At 38.9% G+C, this 19572-nt stretch overlaps 1 protein-coding gene across 2 annotated transcripts in view; it reads right to left on the bottom strand.

The window, feature by feature from the left end:
• The window catches only part of mgll (monoglyceride lipase), a 39492-nt gene that overhangs the window by 9012 nt on the left and 10908 nt on the right, over positions 1–19572 (bottom strand). For both annotated transcript variants that reach the window (XM_028000475.1, XM_028000388.1), the window contains exons 3-7: positions 16041–16147; positions 11857–11993; positions 4151–4261; positions 3277–3366; positions 117–332 (exon numbers count right to left, since the gene is read on the bottom strand). In XM_028000475.1, coding sequence (XP_027856276.1) covers positions 117–332; positions 3277–3366; positions 4151–4261; positions 11857–11993; positions 16041–16147 — 661 coding nt within the window. The remainder of the gene's footprint in view (positions 1–116; positions 333–3276; positions 3367–4150; positions 4262–11856; positions 11994–16040; positions 16148–19572) is intronic.

Raw genomic sequence — 19572 nt, 5'->3', positions numbered from 1 at the left:
TGAACAATGCTGTGCAAATAAACCTATCACACTTTGCTCAGCTAAAAATATCATGTCACATGTTTTTCTTCCATGTCTCAAAAAAAGGGATCGCCTCTGTGAGAACTCACACATACCGTTAGCTTTTTATCCAAACTTGCAGCTTTCTCATGCATCATCTTAGAGCCTCGGATGTCACAGAGCTTGTCAACGTCGCCGTGGAGGAGCAGGAAGGGCCAGCTGATGGATGGGATCGCCCTCTCGATCCTCTCGGCCGCCGCCATCAGCTGGATGCCAAACGACACCCGTAACCTGCCATGGTAGTTCAGCTCATCATTGTCATATGCCTCAACCTGACGGGAGACATCCATACAAAAGAGTTATGAGCAGAAAGGGCAGTGTTGGGCTGACTCCGTAACATTGATTTTGCAGCATTCCTCCATGCTTTGATATCAAGCAAGGTTTTAGAACAACAAAATAAATCCCACATGGCATAAAAGTAAACCCAAAAGCACAGAATAGGATTTGACATTTATGAAACACAATGTAAACATAACCTCTAAACCAGCAACTCATCTACACAGTATGTTTTTGATTTAGTTATGTTTTGTGAAATCTTTTTGTTTTTCTCTTGCTCTTATTGTGTATACATTTTGTTTCCCCAACACAGATTTATGGTTTGTTTTTTTTGGACGCTGCTGATTTTTTGATTCGTGTCAGTGAAGCAGCTGTTTGCAGCAGATAGCCTGACTAACATCAGATTGTTGGAGTCCCAGTGTTACTACTTAAACAGCACAACAACAAAAACCTATCATATCCCATGTGACTTTGAAACTACTGCGTTTAGAGGGTGATTCTTACAGTTGTCATAAATTGCAGTTGAGAGGTGGTGAGGTAGACGCGGTAGACCCAGGTATGGAGAGTAAACGATGGTTTAATGATGAACAAACACAATAATCCAGGCAGCACAGGTGAGCAGAGGCAAGGAGCTCAAATACTGGTAGCAACTGGTACAATAGACACAACTGCAGGTAGAATAGACGTTAGACGAGGACCCGGCAAGGAAACAGGGAACACAGGTGAGATTGGATACACAAGGGCTAATCAGGGAACAAGAGACACAGCTGGGAGTAATTAAGGGCAGACGAGACAACAGGAACTAAATAGAACACAGAAACCTAAATTAATACACAGAAAACTTAAATCCTCACAACAGTTTTGAGATCAACTTGGAAATACAGAAAAAAACATATTACAATATTTTAGAAGTAACGCATTCTGTCTTTGCATAAAGTAATTAAATGATGACACCCTGAAAGTATACAGTGTTTATAGTTTGTTTGTTTTAATTTGTTATTGTCACCTGAGAAACATCATTTCAATATTAATTGTGGTTATTTTTTGCCTTTCTGTTTTGGTCTCTCTTTAAAAAAAATGTTGAATTAATTTTTTAATAAATGTTAAACTCTGCAAGTCACAGCCATAGTATTTTTATTGTTTTATCTTTCAAAAATATTTTTCAGACCAATAAACTCAGACAGCTACGTAACATCATTTAAAATAGTTGCATGTTTTATAACAGAAGTGTCCAGAGGAATTCCTTATTTTGCGCCCCATTTTATTACCTAAGCTGTTGTTTGCCATGACTTTTTCTAAGTCAGTTTTTAAACAAAGCATCCATATTTGTAAAACAAATATTTTTGAAGCTGATAATGAGTGGTTTTGTGGGAGGAAATGTGGCTATAAAAGATGAATACTAAAAGAAACAACACAAAACGTTTGTTTTTGTCATAGGTCTTCGGTTTTGTGTGTTTTCGTTTGTGGCTTTGTTATGGTTTATTTATGATGAGTAGTTTTTGCATTATTACTTCTTCCTGGTAGATCTGTTCTTAGTTATTCTGACCCGTATTGTTTAAATCCACTCTTGACAGGCAAAAAAATTAACTTAAACCAATAAGAACTTTATTTTAGGTTATACAAACATTTAGAAGAGATGACAAAAAGAAATATACAATTTTAATACTATATTGAAGAACTCCTGATTTCAATTTTTCCCTCTTCACAAACACTTTTTTTCCATTTAACTTGCCCCAGTTTTGGGAGGTGTTCAGTATTCAACATTTTCAGTGTTCCCCACATGATAGACAGAATGTAACTGTGTGCTTTCTGCAGATTTATTTCTTGCATCTCACACGAGAGGTGCTTGTTTTACTCTCATCTCATTTCAAAAACTTGCCCCTGCTTCACCCTTTGACCTGTATATTACAGCTAATACAGGATTCCAGTGTACGCATTCAAGACAGTTAGATCCAGTGGTTTCTATTTTTCTTGAAAGACACGCCTCCCCTCCAAGTTAGTCATGTTGAGGATTATCTTCTCCATGAGTGGGGATGCAAAGATTCAACATCATCAGTTCTTGCGACAGCAAATCTAGTAGGACCAGGAGTCATTTTGATGACATTAGAAGACGACAATCTACCTCAGATTTGGTGTGGTGATGTTGACCGTTTTAGTTTACCATCTGACCCGCAACATCATCTTTGTATACAAACTGTGTGCAGACATTTGACACAGCAGTTCATGACGTTAGATGCAAAAACGTCACACAAGAAATGAAAGTGTAACCTGCACTACATTGTGTGTGAATTGTGAGACAGTTATTTTTTGTTTTTAAGCATATGCACTGACTGATGGCACCTTTTAAATTTCGTTGTCCTTGTGACAATGACAATAAAGATTTATCTTATCTTATCTTATCTTACTTTGATCAACACAAAAATTTAAATGGGTCACATTGACCCAAACCATAATACAAAGGTTAAAGCCACCTATTGTTGAACTCAAAAACTTCCTTTGTCTTATTACAGGAAGTGGAAATAGCAGGATGTGTGGCTACTGAGATACATGCGCCTGTAAAGTTTCACAAACTTGCGTGAAGGCGTGGTTTCACAGGTGTGTGAACGTGACAGCATGCTTGTATCTGGCTTCCTCGTGGTTAAGCTGCAGCTACTTTAAATATGACACAAAGTAAATACACTTTGTTTGTAGTTGCCAAACAGGTGCGGTCTTCATCCTGGGATTGTTCAAAAATTGCTCAACTTCACATGAATGTACGCCACTGGACACATTTTCCCATGAGACACACACACACACACACACACACACCCACACACACACACACCCACACACACACACACACACACACACACACACACACACCAACCACTTGATAATTCAGATACATCAGCAACAGAGCATACCTACTCAGATTCACGGCAACCAGTGTCTGTCTCTCACCTGCTTTTTGTCCCGTGAGATCCATTTGGACTCGATGGATCCCAGAGAGAGGCTCGGCAGCATGTGGTTCAGGAGCTTCGCCACGAAAACCTTTGGGGAGAAGGAGCCGGCTGAGATTTTTATTTTTTAGTTTGTTTTCACAATCTGACACCTTCGTCAGGAGAATCCTACTTTGTCTGAACATTTTCACAGTTCTCTTCACATCCGAGTGTTTTGCTATTTTAAGTTGGCATCAATTTAAAAGAAAACAAATCAAACAAAAAAAAGATCATATTAAAACAAATAGGGCTGCACAGTGGCGCAGTTGGTAGCACTGTTGCCTTGCAGCAAGAAGGTCCTGGGTTCGATTCCCGGCCGGGGTCTTTCTGCATGGAGTTTGCATGTTCTCCCTGTGCATGCGTGGGTTCTCTCCGGGTACTCCGGCTTCCTCCCACAGTCCAAAAACATGACTGTTAGGTTAATTGGTCTATCTAAATTCTCCCTAGGTGTGTGTTTGTGTGTGAATGGTTGTTTGTCCTGTATGTCTTTGTGTTGCCCTGCGACAGACTGGCGACCTGTCCAGGGTGTACCCCGCCTCCTGCCTGGAACGTAGCTGGAGATAGGCACCAGCAACCCTCCCGACCCCATTAGGGACAAGGGTGCACAGAAAATGGATGGATGGATGGATGGATGGATTAAAACAAATATCTAGGAAACAACAAACCCTCTCTGTCCCATTAAAGATTTTGATTTAGCTGAAGTCTGGGTTTGAAAAGATGACACTGGTTGCAGGAACTAAAATTTGATTGTTGACAGAGGTAGGAAAGAAAAACATAAATAATAAAAAAAAAGAAGTGCAGTTGTGATAATAAACACATTGACCACGAGGCAGTACCTTAAAGGGCGTCGCAGATTCTGGGTTCATCTGGACCATCGGGCTTATCAGGACCAGTCCAGTGAAATCATTGGGTCTTTCACAGGCAGTGAGGATGGAGATAGCGCCACCCTAAGGAGGAGTAAACGTCAGATAAAGTTTTAGTTTTACCTCATTTGTTTTTGTTGAAGTAGTAAGTGCTGGAACTTAAACACCCCTTCAATTTAACTGTGACTATAAAGAACTGTGAAAAAATATTTGGCTCCTCAAAGTTTCAAATCATCACACAAATTTTAATAATGTAAAGATTTGTAATTCACTGATTATCACATTAAAACTTTAAAACAAATGTAATGGTTCAGAATGAGACACCTGAACTAAAAACTTGTCTAAACTGAATGAGTGCTGACAAGAGGAAAATGAACTAAAATACACATAAATGTTTTTATGTAGTCAGTAGTTCACCAAGATTATCTGTAAGATAAAACGCCTGCATGTTGTGTTAATAACAGCTTATGTTGTATTACCATGCTATCATGAGTTGTGATATTAAAAGTGCTGAACGTACATGCTGTCCTCAGAGATGTGCTGGTGATATTAGCAAGTAACGTGGGTAAAAAATGTACAGATACTGAAAATACAGAAAAAAAGGAAAGAGCAACAGATAATAGATGTGAAGCTACGTGATACGGTTCAATATTATGATCTATCTGTCTATAACAAGTGATGGGGAGATTCTTTTCCCCTGTCACAGCAATGGGAAGGTTACACAGAGAGGTTCTGATGCAACGAGCAGTGGGAAAAATACCAGTAGGTCAAGACCAACACAAAACAATCCATCTTTTGTTTATTTGGGTGTGAATTTCCACCCGCCTTCTCAGTAATCCACACACACACTGAGAGTGAAATGTGACTGAAAAGCCCTCAGGGCGAAACACGCACTGCTTCGCTGCTTCACATGAGAACAAGTCCACACTTTGACAGCTATGAAGACATTTCCTGTTTTTGATTTGAACCCTGTGATGCAGGTTGATGATACTTAGCAGCTCTGTGACCATCAGGGCTAAAATCAATTAGCCATGGATGACTTTGGTACAGTTCCTCTCCTTGTGTGCAACAAGTGGTGGAAACACAGGCATCCTGCTTGGACAAATCTGTCTTCCTCTCTCTCTCTCTCTCTCTGGTTTAAGAAACTAATTGGCTTCATCTTTGTTTATCTGTCCACTGTTTGTCGGTTGTGTGAATATTCATCAGCTCAGGGCCAATGGCAGGTCCACTGCATGAAAAGAAGCAGCACCACAGGAAGACAGGCCATTTCCCACAGGAGAACATGTCCGCTCGCAAACAAGCACATTTCTTTTGGAAATGAGAAGCCTGTTTCTTCCATGTTTTGTTTCCTGTTATATCTTCCTGAATCCCCCCTTATATGGACAGTAAAACTTCCTTGTGTGAGAACAAACAAAGAAAATAAACATTTGCACAATGGCTGAATTATCACTCTACTTCAGGGTGAAAATTTATTCGGTTTTATTTAACACCCAACATATGTGATTCATCTAATATTTTTCAAGAAGAAAAAGTTGTACTGTCCCCAGAGGTTTGATACAGGTATAAATAAAGGCAGCGCTAGAAGAAGGACTGAAACAGTGAAGCTTTTTCAAACACTGCCTACTGCTCACCTTCCACTCTCTTCCTCTAACACTTTGGGCAGTGAATGCTGGTAATGTCCCACTGCTCTGACACTCTGACTTAACCTGTACAAAAACTGCCTGATGAGCAAACATACATACAGTCTGCGTATTTCACAGCTTGATTACTCTAAATAGAGCAAGTAAACTGCTAATAGCTGAACAAGCTACATTTAGAAATGTACTTACATTATCATTTTTAAAAGTTCAATAGCTATTGGAAACAGACAGAAGGTGGCCTGCACAAATTCATTAAATCTTTAATAAAAAAAAGGCTAAATCTACAAAACTGGAGAAAAGTTTTAACTAGAAATGTGCAAACTATTCTTTTGTTTGTGTTTATTTGCAAAAGTTCTTAGGTTGAGCTCAGATATGAGAAATAGAAGCACATTTAAAAAAAATATTTTCTCTACTGTTGCCTTGCAGCAATAGGTTCATAGGTTATAATCTTGGCCAGAGGTCTTTCTGTGTGGTGCCTACGCGCGTGGGTTGTTTTCGCATGACTGCTGACCGGTCCAGCGTCACGCCCAAAGACTACTGGAGATAGGCACCAGTTCAAGACTTCAAGGATGAGCAGGTTTAGAAGAGGGATGGATAGATGGATGAAAAATGAAAAAGTATAAAAAATGCTAAAATGATGACATTACAAAAAGAGGTAATGCCTATGCAATCAAAAGGACACTTGTTTTTTAAGTTGAGAAGACAGAAAGTAAAATGCTGAGAAACACATCAGAACATCATGTAAGAACAAGCAAGAGAGAAATGTACAAGACAATAAAGAAAAATAACATGCTGATACCCGGGCTGCCAGGAAAGCCTGTTGTAAAAAGAGGAATCATCTTTGCCACTCTTATCTCATTTTCTATTGTAGTTTTTCCTCTTTAAATAAGAGATTTGTATGTATAATAGTAATAAAAAACAAGCACAGAGCCGCAATAACAATTCCAGTAACCATGTTGGCAAGATGCTGAATGTCAGATACATACAGAGGAAAAGGATGAGCAAATAGACACTAAACAGTGATACGCCATTACATAAATAGTTGGCACTTGGAAAGTTAGACAATTGAGCCAATTGTCAGAATTTCGGCTGCAGAGGGGAAAAAAGCTTTAGCTGGAGGGAGAAGAAGAAGCTTGGGGAATAGAAACGTCCTGGAACGATCCTATGAGCTCATACAAAACAGCTGAAATTCCTTAGTGCCAGCTCAAATGGGGAACATGCAGAGAGTTCACAGTGCTGAAGCTGAGGCTTGGGATATATATCTGAAATCTAGAGCTCTCCAGAGATTGATCACATAACAGACCAGAAATTTATGGTTCTAAAACAAGCTAAAACAAGGTACGAAGTACAACCCCAAACTACCGTTCCTCCAGTAAAGGACCACATATTTCTACCCATGCATCTGAACTGAGTAAATATCAAGGAGTGATAAACCTGTCTGGATTCATACCCCATCAATTACATTTGTCCAGGACCAAATCTCTAAAAAAAATACAATCCTAATGGAATCCCTTATTGCGTTTTCCCTCAATTTGAACAAAAAGGGAAAGTGCTTCTGCAGTTGCTGGTTCTGGATCCTGCAATCTCCAGCACAATGTCAGCACACGTACTGGAGTCTACAGATGGCTCATTGTCTTGTAGTTTTTACGTCATTCAAGGCCTTTTTAAAACAGATTTGTGTACACACAGAGGAGCAGAGGAACAGGCTAATGGAAACAGGATGTATCGCTACAACACTGGGAAGCTGGAGAGTGAGGCCTGTGAAAACACGCTGACACAACACGGATCATGGGCTTGGTTTCCGTAACACCCAGTCTGGGGTTTTGTTGCTTTTAAGGAAAACATAAAGAAGGACTGGAATAAAAATATAGTGAGGTGTTAGGAGGGTGAGGAATAATAAAAGAAGAAAATGATGGCTACAAGTTGGTGGATTAACAGTACAGACTGATGTGGTGGATATCTGCATAACACTACAACCCCCCCCCCCTCAAACCATCAGATGAAAAACTAAGACAATGAGCAAACATAGGGAAATATCAGAGAAGAAGAAATGTAAAGATAAACAATAAGCATGGGGTGTTATGGTCCTAAACTTAGTTCTGATTTTTAGACACTCTACTGCCTTCGTCCATGACCACACAGCAAGAGTATACATTAACAGGCCAAGTTTTATAGTACAAAAGAAAAAGCATCCCTAGATGTTCCTTTAAACAATGAGCTATGCAAGCCAAACCAATTCACATTAATCAAGTGATGCTAAAAGCTTCCGAAGCTCAACTTACTGCAATAAACAAGTATTAATTTACAAGGAGATAGAGGAAGAGGCCTAAGTGAAGAACAATTTGATTTTCAAACTCAGTAATTATAAGTAGCAAAATAAAAAAATCACATTTATTAAAAATGTTTTGCAGTTTCAGTCAAACTCGAAGGCAGTACAACGTTATGTACATAGAAATAGTCCGTTCATCCATCCATGGTGTTGGCTTTCTGGTTTTAGCCCCTTATCAAGTCCAGAGGACCCCAAAGCACTTCACACTACAGTGCAGTTAATGAACCATTCATGCAGACACTCACAAGCTTATGGTGGCAAGCTACTGGATAGTAGCCACAGCTGCCCTGGGGCAGTCTGACAGAAACAAGGCTGCCATGCACTGGCGTCACCGGGCCCTCTGACCCCCACTAGCAGGCAAGATGGGTGAAGTGTCTTGTCCAAAGACACATCGACATTGGTATTCGATCAGACTTTCCATCTGATTGAATGCCAAAATGGATCCAGGGCCTAAGACTCAATCCAGAAATTTTACAAAGGAGTTCGTTCAGCCTCTTCTATCCAGGATCCTATTCTTTTAGTCATAATCCATATCTCATGATTATGGGTGCATGGTAAGTAGATCAACCTGTAAATCAAGATTGTTGCTTTATGACTCAGATCATTCTTCATCATGACAGACCAAAATAAGAACAGCGTAAAGGATTCCATATTTAGCATATCTGTCTCTGTATCCTACCATCACTCATCAACAAGACGACAAGACACCTGAACTTCTCTCTTCTCCAGAGTTCGAGGCGGAGACTGACCCACACCCTGGAGGGAAGAGTTTGCTTTGTTTATCCTGTGAACAACCATGGTTCTCATGGGTAATTTTCTTAAAATGCATCTTTATGTGTTAAGATTATATAAGGGCCAATGCAGGTTTTGTCTGCAATAGCCAATTGTTTTGAGACAAGATATTGAACAAACCTTTACCCAAGAGAAGGAGACCTGATTATCTGGGCAACTTTGTTTGGAAAAAAATGCTTCAAACAATCAAAATGCTTGTTTGAAGCAAGCAAACAATCAAATGGGGATTGTTTGTTATGATATCTTTTGGACTGCTATCTAATTCATAATAATTGAGCTTCCAAAGAGAAATCTAGAAAAAGGATGTTACAATTAAAGATTTATTAAGACAGAGATCTCCTTTCAGGTACCCTTAGAAACTATGAAATAGGACAAGAAAAACAAAAACGCTGATACAAATAACCAGGCCAGTCTTGAAGTTAAGCTCTCAAAGTCCTAAATACCTTGAGGACTTGGAGAAGTTTGTTATTGAAAGCGGATAACCTTTTCTTTAAATTGTAATCTTATGTTTAATTCTTCAAACAACTTGGTTCTAATTTCTCTGTAAAGCTCATTAAATCTACAATAAAATATTTATTTGTGTTGAGTTTTACTTATTTGTTGATGTACAATTAAGGCAAAGCTCCTTACTGAAGGGGGACAGTTCTTGAATGAGTTAGCAGTTCTTCTTTTTGCTCTGATTTATGTGGTTAACCTGGTTAAAGTGTTCCTGACTGACCTGAGCCTTTGTACTTTCTTACTCTATCAATCCCCTAACCCCATAAAAAATGTTATAAAGCATGACACTATGTCAAACACTCATAAAGTACAAGTACAGACTGTGAGTAGCTCATTAATCCAACAGAGATGAGTTCAATGAGATCCAACTTGACTCAGCCCACTACCACCGACAGTAATCATCCATTATGTAACTTATCTCTAATGTTTTTGTTCTATTTGTTTGTGCTCAGAGTTAGTGGGTCACGGAGCACAACAATGAGAGGCTGTGCTGTTTTGGTGCAGCTCTGTGAAACGCTCTGAGCCGATCACTTGAAAATAATTCAGTCGCTGCCCTTCAGACCTTTTCTATCACAGATTTATTTAATTGCCCTGTTTCATCAGTCACAAAACTCCACTAAACTCTTTTAACTCTCTGTTCTGAAATTTACACCCATCTACATTCCTTACACAGTTAACCTTACAAGGATTTAAAAACAGTGATCAGCTGAAAACCTTTTGACTCGTTTTCAAGCTTTAAAGCTAGCTAATGCTTAAGCTACTATTAGCTTGGGGTTAAGCTAACGATTAGCTAACATATAACGCTCCAAAAAATTGGACTTTGTTTATAGCTTATACCAGAACTCTTCAAAACTTTCTACATGGGAATAACCACATTGGATTCTGAACTCAGGATTCCTCACCGAGTTCTAAAGTTCCCAGTCTTGCCTTTGCGACTGGGAACCAGTGACTTCTTTTTCCACTGCAGAAGGCACAGACTCTGGTATCACCAGCTCTATCTGGACCAGATGAACAGCTTTTGTCATAAGCTTATGTTACTGTATTTGTAGAATTTTAGTGTTGCAGAGAGAGATCACTCTAATACATAAAAAACAATTTATTTTTATATACATATATAAAGTGTAAAGTGTATGTGTTATAAAAAAAATTATCATACAAATACTTTCTGACATTGCTTCTAAATCTAAAATTGGTATTGGATTGTTTGGGTCCCCAAATCTCTGATTGGTGCAAATCTAGCTGTGATATTGAAATAAATAAAGTGATTTGTGTGTTTAAATTGCCCACCTGTGCTGTGAACCTTCACATCAATCCAAAATACAGCAGACTGAGAATGTGCTGAAAAAGGTGTTTCAGTATTTTAATTACATGGCATCCAAAGTGGCTCTCTGGCATTGAAAAACCAAACACTGGATTATTTTACTGAAGAAGTCCTATAAGCGGTTTTAAAAGCAGTTTCATGCTTATATACAAGAACAATAAGGTTGGAAAACAGGCCTGGGAGAGAAACCGGTGCTAACAAAGACAATAAAATTACTTAAAAAGCTACAGTATATGCTCCAGTGCAAATTAATGGAGTGACTGTTTGATGGAGCTGGAGCAGTTATTTCTCTGCTGCCATTTAATGCTACATTGCACAGTCTTGAACATAAAATAACTCTAGTAACAGCAATAAACCTTTTCTAACTCAACACAGATGATACTAATCTCCCAATCCTTAATGTAAACTGTAGGTAATGGTGAACTACAACAGGCATTGGGAGGGTCAGTAAAATGACACTGTGCTGGATGTGAGAACAGTTTCTCTTTTCTGTTCCCTAGCAAAACCGCACTGACATTTGGCAGGTCATGCAACCTGCGACTTGCTGTGTTAGGGGGTATTTTTGTTACTCTGAAGCAGCTGCAGCTGTGCGGAATATGTGTCACTGTGTGAAAAGTGACATGCAGTTTACTGAAAAAGGTAAAGCTAACAAACCTTCCCTGAGCTGTTGGCATCTGCCCTTTACACATCAATTAGACACGTGGTGCTCCAATCCAGCCAAAAACAAACAAAACAGGAGCTTAAAGTGAGGAAAGAATCGGCACAGGCATAGTCTTCTTTAATAGTTTGGTGGTTCTGGCAGAATGTTGGGACGTGTATGAAACTAGCTCAGCTCTGTTTACGGTTAAACCATATTTTTGATTTCAGAGAATTGTAACAGCATGTGGTTTGGCTTCACAGAAAGACTAAATTATAAAGATCTTACTTTAATGTCCAAGAAACTATTCAGTTCACGCCACACCAGATGGTTTTAAAATCTAAAACATTCAAAAAGACCTGAAAAGAGCAACTAATAATTCAAAAGCAAACATAGAAGTAACATCCGCAATCAATGGAAAATCACTGAAAGCACTGAAACGGGTGTTGGGAAGTGTCCTACCATGGAGTGGCCCACAATAAAGACGGGAAGATCCGGATGCCGGGACTTCATGAGGTCAATGTGCTGCAGGGAATCCCTGATGTAAATCTGAAAGTCCCTGATGTTCATCCTCTCTCCTTCACTCTGACCATGGCCAACTGCAAGACGAGACAGTGACAGATTAGTCAATATGAATGGTATTATTTAAAGACCTTTTATGCAAAAACATCAAGGCTTTGGTGGATATTTAACAAATGGCTTTGCTCTAAGAGTTTAATTGGCTTTTTAGGAAGTCTCTCTCTCTGTTCCAGTGTATTCCTTCTGCTTTGATTTAGACAAAAAAGGACTGAAATGATGGATTGTTAAAAGACGTAAAGAATGAATGAAAAAACATTGAGGGGAAGCCAAACGGATGAGAATGAGGAAAATTGTGGCTAAGATGATGAGGTCATTAGAAGAGAGAGGACAGGCTAAGTAGCCAAATAAGGCAAAATGAGCTGGGAAAGAGGGATGCAAAGTGGGCGAACAAAAAAGAATTGAAGGAATCAAACCAGTCATAAAAAGAAACATTAACTTATATTTACATTTTGTTAGCAGAGTACAGTGACATAATTTGTGTAGAAAGATGCACAGAAAAATCATCTGGTGACTGGAATCTGACAATCTTCAGCTGACCGGTGACCATCAGATTAGCAACTAAAAAACCCCCAAATCTTTACCAGTAAGTGAACACACATTACTAAGCTTGACTGCGTAATGATGAAATAAACTTTTTCAGCTTAGTGGGGGAAGAAAAGTCAACGTAAGCTATTTTCAGTAACAAGGAGATGTCTAATTTAATGTTGGAGGAGCCCCAGAGATGTAAAAAGCTTTAAAAGAAAACTGCATTTTCTAAGACATGTTGTCTGAGGTTCATTAAGGTTACAATAGGGCTTCAGGAGTTAAAAAATAGAGCTGAGTACAGCAAAATATGTTTTTATTCCTTTGGGTTTTCCTGAAGCATGTTGTATTTAAAAACATTTGTTGCCTTTTGGAAATCTTAGACCCCAAATGAAGATCTATATATTTTAGGAATATACATGCAGTCTTATGCTGCAGCGCTACCGATAACATTGGGAAAAAAGAGCCTAAAGACAGTTTATTTTGTCTTTAAAATGAAAAAACAGTAAATCCTTTTTTCTGGAGAAGGTTCTGTCACACACCCCATGTAACTTGGCATGTGTTCCTAATATCAAGGCAGGAAGGCTGGAAAAAATATTTTGAATGCTGTTATGTCTGCTGCATATATAGTTCTTAAAGAGAAATCATCAGATCAAAACATCTACAAAATTCAGAGACTGAAAATTGGCATTAAAATCCTGATCTGTGTATAAATCTAAGCACTTTACAAGACGATGCTGAAACAATGTTGACTGCTAACAGATGGAAAGTTTGTAAGATGGGAGAAACAATTAATCTCTGCAGGCTGTGAATGAAAAAGACCTAAAAGTTCTTTATATAGACAGAAATACCCATGAGAGAGTGTGGGGAAAAAAACTAACTCAATTGATGAACTCAGTTGGAAACTCCCTAAGGTGATGTGAGTTCCTGTGCATCTGTGTCTGCAGATGAAACAAAGTCTACAGGGACTCGCTCTAGTTCAGTATTTTTCGTTTAACGTCATACTTCAAAAGGTGTCACTGTGCATATGCTCAGAGTCATTCACCTCCTTTTATTGTGTTTGCCAGTGTTTCATTTCGGTTTCATTATTACTAAAGCAACTCTATCTCCGCCTTTTTTTTACTTTAAGAGAGTATGATAAGGAGGCCATGTGTTGATGTTTAACGTGCAAATGATGCACTTTACTGGCATCACAAAACAGAGATTTAATTTAAATTAATTTCCTCCTGATTTTTAAAGCAGTGTTTTTGTTCAGAAGAACAGTTTTAAAGTAATACATAAAAACCTAATACAAATTGTAGAACAGAAGAGCTGCATAACTTATAGCTGCTGGGAAGATCTGAGTTATAACCCACAGCACTGGTGCTGGGCACTGTTGGGACCTAGCATCCAGCAAAACAGCTGGTTACTCTGGATACTGAATGCAAGCTGGTATTCAGTATCCAGAGTATACTATGGATGCTATGGATCCATAGTACATGTACAAGGAGTTATACCAACATGTAACTCTTTATACATGTTGGTGTATAAGGAGTCACAATGATTACTTCCAGTCCTGCTGCTTACACAACATATACAGATACTGCTCCCCTCCTGAAAACTGTTTGACATCCTGATATCTAAAGAAAGATAACAATACAATAAAAACAGTTTCAAAAAAGTACTTTTTACTCAATATTTTGAGAATATCTTAGAGAGACGTTAATACTGATCTTTGGCTATGTCTGTACTGTCAGATTAGTTGTAATGAACCCAGCCCAGATTTTAAATTTTCACTAGTTCCACATCCAATTTATAACATATCAGAGATTTTGAAAGTGTTTTTTATGTTAAATCTCAGGTAACAAAGGTAAAGCTAACAATAAAACAGTAGAGGCATGCTTTTATCCCCATCTTCATACCCAAAGATGGGAACTGCAAGTTGTTTGAACAAAAGACTCATGGCTACATTGTGGTAACTGTGACTTTAAATAACCCGAGAAGTTGCCATAGTTCTGCTTTTTGTCAAAGCTTTGGGCTGATGCGAAATTAGTCACTAACAGACTGTGTGAAATTTTAGACATACACTCACAGGCCACTTCATTAGGTGAACCTGCTCAGGTGTTTGTTAACTAAAATAGTGAATCAGCCAATCACAATCCACTTAGCCATTGAGATGTGATGAAGGTGACTTCCTGCAGCTCAAACCAAGCATGAGAATTGATCAGAAACTAGACTTTGAATGTGGCATGGCTGTCAACACTAAGCATGCAGGTGTGGATATTTCAGAAACTGTTGATTTACTGGGAATCTTACAATTCATCATCTCTTGGATTTACAAATGATCCAAAAAAGAGAAAATATCCAATGAGCAGCAGATCTGTGCAGGAAAATGGATGGTAGAAACCAACTAAACAGTAAGTCAAATCACTAAAAACACAGTATGTCAAACCTTGAGGCAGATGGGCTACAGCAGCAGAAGACCACACAGGGTACCGCTCTTGTCAGCTAAAACGTGTAACTATAGTTACAATTCATACAGGCTCACCAAAATTGGAAGACAACAGATGGGCAAAATTCCGCCTTGTCCAATGAGTTTCTATTTCAGCTGCAACATTCAGATGGTCGGGTGAGAAATTAGTGTAAACAACGTGAAGGCATGAATCCATCCTGCCTTGTATCAGTTATTAATGCAGGTGGGGGATGGTGTAACGTTTTAACGCACTATCTGAAAACTGCTGTTGGTCATGTCCATCCCTTTATGACCACAGATGTGGTGGAACAGGAGATTTGCGCTATAGATGTTCATATGACTAATCTGATGCAACTATATGATGTTGTCGTGCTGTTATGGACCACAAATTCTGAAGACTGTTTCAGCCTTCAAGAGGAATCTGTGACCCAAAACATTGCAACATTTCAGAGAGGCCCCACCCTCTGACAGCAAAGTGTGCCTGATAAAGTGCCTGGTGAATGAATGTACAGTATATCCAACCGCTGACGTAAAGCGGCGTTGTAAAGAAAACAAAGGATTAACCCAGTGTTTCTCAATTCCCGTCTTCAGAGACTGCTGCCCTGCGTATTTTAGATGCGTCTCTGTTCCAGAACACCTGACTCCAATTATTGCATGACCTCCTCTTCATGCCATAGCAGGCTGCAAAACTAGGTTCAATCACCCACTTATTCAAGTCAGGTGTGTGGCAGAAGGGAAACACTTTGCAGGGCAGTGGTTCCTGAGGACCGGAATTGAGAAACACTGGATTAACCGAAGGCCCAGAGAATAACAGATCTGTCTTGTTTTGAGCCAGTTCTTCGTCCTCTGATTGGTAGGGCTGGAGAGTGTTTTGAAAACGTATGTACAACAACATGTTTCAGGAAGAAAAACAACGTCCATTGAAAGCTGCAAAGCAAAATCATTTTCTCAAACAGGATTAGTTAGCTTTAAAACAAATAATCTGTGTCAGCCAGAGCTGTATGCGACTACTGATAAACATGAGGGACACAGTGAGCGTGGGTGTAAATGTATGCATGGGCTTACAGTCCTGTGATGTGCGTTTGTCACTCACCGTGGTCATGAGCAAACACCAGCAGGGACCGCTCTTTCAGTCTCTGTGCAATTTCTTCATATGGCCCACTGTGCTCTCCCGCTCCATGAGCAATAAACACCAGAGCCCTGAGAGGAGATGAGAGGGAAAATGTTGATTTTTTTTTTTCTAGAACGGATCTGTGCGTGACTTCTTTTATACCCTTCCAATCTCTTGCATGCGGGGATAAACTGAAGTTTATATTCTGCATGGGAGTGGCATCCTTCCTTGATTTACTCATAATCAGGCTCTGCAATGACAAGTTTATGACTTGAAATAACCTCAGAATCTCCCCCTGACAGGCCGCGTGGATGAGCCGCGGAGGACCGAAACGGACTTGCAGGATGATGGAAGAAAATCATGAGCAACAGCAGAAAAAGACAAGCTGAGAATGAAGCAGACTGTGTGTTCAGAGATAACAGCTATCATCCATCTGTCAGTCTGCCTGCCTCTACACACCCCTGCCTGCCTGACTCAAAACACACACGTGAGACGCCACCAAAACATGGCAAAGCGCATGAATTTAGCAAGAGCAGCAACCGTATATTCTTGCAGTTCTTTCAAGACCAAAATACGAGAACATGAGCTTTAAATGCGGATTTTAGCAATCCCGTTTAGTGAAGCAGTTTAAAAAGTCTATTTTTACCTAAATGTTTTCAGTGAAGTTAACCTTACTGTAAAGTGCGGTACAAAAGTATTCATACTACCTTTATATTGATCACACTTTACTGTATTTTGAGGCAATAGACAACACAAAATAATGAAATCAAATAACACAATTTTCCTTAATTTTACACAGGGAATTGGGATAATGTTTGCAAATAAATTCCCATCTGATTATTTGGGTGGGTAGCCATGTCTTAGTTTGCAGTTCTGTCGTATTGTTTAAGAACTAACTTAAGAACCTAAATCTGTAATTTTAAGTCTGACCTGTCTGCTACTGTATGTTTCTTGGTCTTCCTGGTGTTGTTTTTTCACTGATGTTCTGTAACATGTTGGCCTACACAAATAGCTGGATTTATAGTAAGATTAAATGACACATAATAATCTATTTACTAATTAGATAGAAGAGAATTAAAGTGGGCTGAATACAAAAAAGAACAGTTCACATTCCAGTTTTTATTTTTTGTGTAAAAGGGATGTTATATTTTCCTTCTATCTCACCATTATGGACTATTTTTTGTTGGTTTAGCACAAATAATTTCACCAACGTACACTGCAGGTTGTAGTTGCACCTAAACCACGTCTCTTATAGTCTTTTCAGTTTGTAGACATTCTTTTTCTTTCTGAAAACAAATGAAGCAAAAGAATATATCAAGAGTTTAATTGTAGAGGGGAAAAAATCTTCACATTTTGGCAGAGTCTGAGGGGTGAGCGTTGAGCCTCTTTGGGATCAAGAGACAGTTTGAGAACTGGGGGCACCAGGCTCTGAACCCCACTGTGGACAGATGGGGTGACGGGAGTGGAAAACAGAAGTGGAAGAGCAGGGAGTTCAGGACAGAGGATAGAAATGGAGGAGGAAGATGATGAAGAAGTTTAAAAATTTGGAGCAAGTATCTTATGATTAGGATGGAATTGAATTGGGAAGATATATGAGTGTCCAAAAGAAGAAACTGACAATCCTTAATAACATGAGCTTGAGACGTATGGAGCCAGAATAGTTTCTTGGATTTCTTGTTGGCTTTTTCTTTCGATTGAGTGACAATAAAACACTGGAAGAAAGGTTGGATATTTACCTTTTTATTGTTTCTACAAAACAATTATGAGCAACCAAATTTATTTATTTTTTGACAAAAAATAACTTTTATGTCAAAGTGAAAAAAGAACATGTACATAAAATAAAACATTACATAAATACTAACCCAATTAATTACAAGTTCTCTATAAGATTTAGGTCTGCACTTTAACTGTGCCACTAAAGAATAATTACCATCTACGATGTTGAATTCAAACCATTTCTGTGCAGCTATAGCTAGATACTTTGACTTTTTCATTGTGATCTCATCAGACAAATGAATTTTCTTCCACCTGACTTAGAGTCTCCCACTTGCCTTTTGGCAAATTCTAGTTTCATCCTCAATCTGAGTTTTCTTCAAAGCTTTGAATAGTGAAGAACCCGGGCAATAGTTGTTGTCTGTAGTTTCTCCATTTCAGCTGCCTGATGTAGGCAGATTTACATATGTGGCATATTCCTTCCATTTCTTCAAGAAGGAATGTTTTTGTATCCATCCCCTGACACATACTTTTCAGTAACCTTTTCTCTAATTTACTTGGAGTGTTCTTTTGTCTTTATGCTGCAATGGTATCCAGGAATCCTGATTAACCAGTGAGACAAGTTTCTTTATATTGCAATCACTTGAGACAGCCACAGCACTCAGCTGATGTCCATTTCACTCATTGTGAAACTGGACATATGTTTCATTAGGCCAATCACTTTAAAGGTGGTGAACAATGATGCAACCACCTATTTTATGTTACGTATTTTTATTTAAGTGTCATTATTTTGTAGAAACCAATTTTCACCTAAACATTAAAGGACTTTTTCATAAAAAATGCCATATTTTTAAATGAAGATTATTTTTGCAAAATCAGTAAGGAAGGTAAGACATCCAAGGAGATGAACACTTTTGTAAGGTGCTTCATCTGTACATATCTGTAGAAAAGCAACCTATTCTGATTGGCTGCAGACTGACAGGCATGATATGTTATCAGTAACATTAGCTCACATTTCTCCTGCAGTCATCTCTTCATCTTCAACACCACATTCAATTTAGAAATGTTCTCAGTTTGTATCATACCTAAAGAACTCTTTAAAAGACTAAAACATTTTTTTAATCAATGGCTATCCAGATTTTCTAACAGTCTTTTTCTTTTTCTAGTCAGTAATATTAAACTATTTTCCATCCTCTGAATCGAAAGGCTCCTAAACTAGTTTTTAACCAGTCTCATGTCAACGCATAACAGATAACATGACCGTAAATTTAGGGGTTTTGAAACACCGCCCTGCAAATGGGGAAAATACTGGATTTTTATTCCTAGAATGGGGCTTGTTAAGGCGACACTTGATTTTATCAAATGTTTTGCATCTTCTATCAGTGCATACTAAGCAGGGGAAGCTGAGCGTTCCTTCTCTCAGAAGCATCAGCGGTGCTGAGAAGCCTGCAAGAGCTTCACTAATCAGCAGCAGACAATTAACCCAAATGCATTCAGCGACAGAGGAAGGAGGGGACAAAGTGAAACAAGGAGGGAGGAAAATGAGCGAACGCGTTACGGGCGGGGTGGTGAGGAGGAGTAGAACAGTAGTGACTGTTCATCAGGGGTTCTGTGTCACTCACAGCTCTTCCTCTCCTTTTTTTAGGCATCTATCGCTTGGGGCTAAGACTTCCTCTGCACTTGTAACGAGTGAACTTGAGTGTGAATCAGTGTCTTTGTGCGACCATAATGTTCTGCAACACACAACCAGAGGAGCTGCGGTATATTAGCGGGGGTAATTTGGCGTTGCTGTCAAGGCAAC

The sequence above is a fragment of the Xiphophorus couchianus genome, chromosome 1 (assembly GCF_001444195.1).
Source record: "Xiphophorus couchianus chromosome 1, X_couchianus-1.0, whole genome shotgun sequence".
NCBI classification, from domain to species: Eukaryota; Metazoa; Chordata; class Actinopteri; order Cyprinodontiformes; family Poeciliidae; genus Xiphophorus; species Xiphophorus couchianus.
The sequence above is the reverse complement of the archived record's forward strand: the minus strand, read 5'-3'. Positions and strand labels throughout refer to the sequence as shown.